The sequence below is a fragment of the Crassostrea angulata genome, chromosome 4 (assembly GCF_025612915.1).
Source record: "Crassostrea angulata isolate pt1a10 chromosome 4, ASM2561291v2, whole genome shotgun sequence".
Taxonomy (NCBI): Eukaryota; Metazoa; Mollusca; class Bivalvia; order Ostreida; family Ostreidae; genus Magallana; species Magallana angulata.
Genome location: NC_069114.1, coordinates 51,569,884 through 51,574,475, shown reverse-complemented (window position 1 = coordinate 51,574,475; position 4,592 = coordinate 51,569,884). Strand labels below are relative to the sequence as shown.

General features: G+C 32.9%; 1 protein-coding gene across 1 annotated transcript; it reads left to right on the top strand.

Annotated features, from left to right (window-relative positions):
- LOC128182321 (uncharacterized) lies at positions 1 to 2,917 on the top strand. Its single transcript, XM_052850904.1, has 3 exons — positions 1 to 63; positions 1,275 to 1,648; positions 1,887 to 2,917. The coding sequence occupies exons 1-3, from the start codon at positions 1 to 3 to the stop codon at positions 2,776 to 2,778; spliced, it is 1,329 nt and encodes a 442-aa protein (XP_052706864.1). The 3' UTR covers positions 2,779 to 2,917.
- Positions 2,918 to 4,592: the final 1,675 nt, after the last annotated feature.

Sequence of the window (4,592 nt, the reverse complement as noted above, 5' to 3'; positions counted from 1 at the left end):
ATGGGAACACGACCCACTGGCCCTGAAGAAAAAAATATGATCGGCTACCAGAGCAGGCTGAAGGTTCAATTCATTTCAAAAATATCCGATTTTTCAGTTAACATACCCTACAGTGCATGAACAATGCGCCAAATCTAAGGAACGTGGCGTTATGTCTAGATTAATGGAATGCAGATGGTCATTTTTACGTTGTGAACGATGACATTTTGCCAGTATACGAACTTCTTTCTCCTTGTCGCTTTTGTACATTTTCACTCTTTGGAAATAGTTGTCGTTGTAATATTGAAAACCTTGTTGTTTCGCTTCAAAGAAACTTCTTCGGCAATAAAATTTTCAGATATATCAGCAGGTAAATCTGATAAAACTGCCAAAAGTTGTTACTCTTTAGATTTTGCCGCCATGTTAATACAGAGATGTTTATCTAACCTCGGCATTCGTGACGTAAATTGTAAAAAAAGGGGCGGGGCTTAACGAAAGCGCAGCGATTTGCGAATCATAAATGAAGATGACATAGAATTTGGTATTGTGCTGCAAAGAGAGATAACTCTTACAATCTAGATAGCAACGTTATCAATATACATAAAGCATTTTAAGCAATCTTTAAATTCTTTTCCTACTCTCTTATTTGCATGAATGTAAATGTCCATGTATTTAGAATAGCTAATTTAAGAATTTCAAATGATTTATATATAAACGAAATAAAATTCTATTAATTTCAGAAACAGACGGAAAATTTCCTACAGAAGCTATGATGGTTTATTTTTTCAAAGAAAATGTAAGGCAATTGCATCAAGAAATCGGGAAGGTAATTATTCTTTAAAGCTTCATACACTGAAAAACCAACAACTTTCCCGATCACATTTTGCCGTCTGATTATGTGTAAATATTTGACTAGTTAGATTTTTGAACTCTTTTTAAACTTAAAGGCCCATTTCAACCGAACTTTGATATGTTTTATCTTTACTTAACCAGACTTTTCTTCGTTTTGAATTCCTATAACAATGTTTGTTGGTAATAAAGAGGGCTTGTTCGTCGTAGCCAGCTATATTAAGACTTTATTTATCTCCTTGTAAGGAAAGCTTAATTTAAATATATTAGAAAATGTTCAAAGTATAGAATTAAATATATTAAACACTTTTTATACGAAATGATTTAAGGCAGAGCTGATGGTTATTGTGTTAATATCCAGTCTTCATAAGCAATAGATCCGCATGATACATTTCTATACCATACTATTTTCGAAATGATTTATAAAACAATTGCATTTCTTGTAGCTTAAAACACACAATACGTTCAAAGTTGGATTCATTTTATTTGTTGGAGAATTCGATGATGAGCCACTGAGAGCAAAACTTATTAGAGAAGTGGACACACATGGTATTTTACATGAGTTTGTCAATAAGACTCGTAAAGAGGTAATTGACAAGTTAACCTGCGTTCTTGAAAAAAGGTTGACTGAGTATCTCAAACAAATTCAAGAAGAACTAAATAGATACTCACCTCCTACGGGAAACGCTGCATCAAGTCTATGTGAAGTCAATGCAATTCTTAGGCGACTAAAACAAGCAGAACGTTATCCTGAAGATTTGACTGAGAACGATGACGAGAATGGAATTGAACACCTTGATGTCAATAGAGTACTCCAGAGGTTTGTAGTAAACTCTTTTTTATTATAAAACGTCTGGGGATATTTTGGTAAGAGTACCCAACTGTACGACATACATCTTATCAAAGTAACATACTATTTTAAGAGATATTTGATTTAATTACGAGTATGTATTGTCATCGGCCATTTATTTTTTTACTGAGTCAGTCCCACGTCTTTTATTCAAATGTATAAGATACTTATCGTATGTGTCTTGAAATAAGATTTATTTTTATTAAAGGTTTAGTGAAAGTCTTCTCTACCATGAACTTGATGGTAATGTACTAAATGTTGTAACAAATGATCAGGGTATTAAAGAGGAGATTGAAGCTGGCCTCCTAGAGGCAGGTTTTGAGAACCTCCATCTAGTGATCACTGTTGAAGACCACCTTTCCATATCAGAATTAAGTGAAACAGGAGAACCTTTACATGGAGCTAAATTTGTATATGTAAATGAAGGCGTAGACGCTTTTCATTCTAATCAATCATTTGCAACTACGGGAAGTCTTATGTTCACAAGCCAAAATCATGAGATGGTTGCAGTGACATGCCGACATGCATTAGAACAAGTGGACACTTGCTATACTTTGATAGACAACGAAGTAGTGAAGCTTGGGGAAGAAATGGCACAACAAAACAATAACATGGAGAAACTACATGATGATATTGCTGTTGTTTTAATCGACGAAGAGACTCGTCCCATTATTTCTGAAAAGTGTGAAAAACTTCTCATTGATGATTTTGGACATCCATCCCCAGCCCAAATGTCTCTCCAAGATCTCAGTGTGGGAGACATTGTTCACAAAAGAGGAGCTAAAACTGGTCTTACAACCGGTATTGTCAAAAATGTTGAAGCTAAAATATACGGTAGATTTGTTTTACCAAGCACTGTAATTCATATTGCAGGAAGGGATTTCAAACCATTTGCAGAAAAAGGCGACTCGGGATCACTAGTATTTCAACATACACTGTCGCTAGAAAAAGATTCCTTAAATGTTTTTGCTATGGTGCAGGGTAAAACAACAATACCAAATGTGGGTGATCGAATAATTTGTTTTCCGATGAAGAAAGGTTGCGAGACTTTGATACAAAATATACCCAACTTGCAAGATCTGCAATTTTACGACAGCTGACATTTGAATTGTATTGTCGTTTTGAATAGTATACATGTAGTGATCAAATATTTTTTTTAAAATATCCTTAATTCTCTAAGGTAAACATCACTGATGTCAAATAGTTGTTTGCATGCCACAACAGAAATTTATTACAACATTCTAGTTGAAGAAATGACAGCGTTTTATCTAAAGTTTAAAGGGATAAGCTCATTGTTTTGTTGGGGGGGGGGGGGGTTGTTTTTTTTGTTTTTTTTGGGGGGGGGGTTTTGCTTGGTCGTGGTTTCTTCATCTGTATTGCGTTATTATCATATTTTTATATGCAACTTTAAATATTATTTTAAAATTTATGATCAAACATTTGTTTTAGACCTGAATTTTCAAAACGATATCAATATTTCTACAAGGCAAATCAACTATTAAGTTATTATTTTTCCTGACTTCAATTGAATAAAATTGGAAAATAAAAAACTATATATGAAATAAGTCAAATTTGGCCCCCATAATTCGCCATTTTTTAAGATGTTGCAGGTGCATTAAATTGTTGTTTTTTTTTAGAAAAGTTAATATAAAAAATATTTTCACCTAATTATTTGATTCATTTGCACTCATTGGCAGTATTATGACGTCAGAAGTGATTCTTTTTAAGAATTCAATCAAAATAGGTCATTGATTGATATTGATATCTTTTTTCGAATGGAAAATATAGAGCGATGCTTTAAAAAAGAACGAAATTTTTATCACGTATTAGTACTGGATTGAAACATTTTTGGTGAAAATATTTTGTTTGTTCAAGCAATAGCTCAATGTTTTCTTAAAGGAAAACAGCTTGAAAATGAGCCGTTTTATGCTAAAAATTCAAAAATGGCAGGAGAGGGTAAACTTTATGATGTCATTTTTCTAAATCGTGGGCACTTATAATCATAATTAAGATTATGAACAAATTTCAAATGATAATCTGTACAAAGAAAAATAAGAATGATACTGAAATGACCGTGTTCATTTAAGGGGCCATTTTACGCTCAAAATATATATATCCTATGTATATGTATAACTTTGTGAATATTTTCAATGTTAAGTTACAACGAATAAACGTAATTTTATTCAACTGTGAAATAGTTTCCTTGCTATATGTCCATTGTAAATAGTCATCAAAACTTTTCAACGGTGGCGTTCAATTTCTCTCGTTTTTACACTCGGGACACATTGGTGTAATCCGAGTTTTCACGTGGAATTAAAAGCCAAACAACTATTACAGTATTTATTTACACTTAGGAAAACTGGTATCGCTTACAAATAAAGTATAACTAGACTTTGACCCGTGCGGGTTGACATTGCATGTGATATCGGACATTTACGAAATAGATACATCGACACACCGTATATTGTTGACATTTACATAACAACGCCTTAAGCCTACAATAATGCTATTGATATCTCTACACTAATACGTTGCGGTCGAGTTTTCTCTATCTCTACTACGATATCAAAATATAGACTCGAGTTTTTGGGCTTTAATACCGAGATATCGGAAGAGTACTGTCTTTTGTGTTATATATTTTAAACATCATTGGTACTTGAAGATTACCAATTTGTTTTTATTTTGTCTCAACAAAGCTTAGCTTATTAATAATCAACGAAAATTCCTTTTTAAATTCCGGAAATCATCTGGATTTTTTGGATTTTACAACTTACGCGTGCGCATTACATTCGCTCTAAATCACGGGAGGCGTTTTAGTTTATGTTTCCACAATATCACATTTGCATGGATAAACTCAGAAACGAAATTGCAAACACGTGTAAATTTTCTAACTCAATGCATTTAATTTGAAAAA

Coding starts and splice junctions, on each gene's coding strand:
- LOC128182321 (XM_052850904.1), top strand. CDS start 1: ATGGGAACACGACCCACTGGCCCTGAAGAAAAAAATATGATCGGCTAC. Junction 64..1,274: donor GCTACCAGAGCAGGCTGAAG/GTTCAATTCATT, acceptor CATTTCTTGTAG/CTTAAAACACACAATACGTT. Junction 1,649..1,886: donor GTCAATAGAGTACTCCAGAG/GTTTGTAGTAAA, acceptor TTTTTATTAAAG/GTTTAGTGAAAGTCTTCTCT.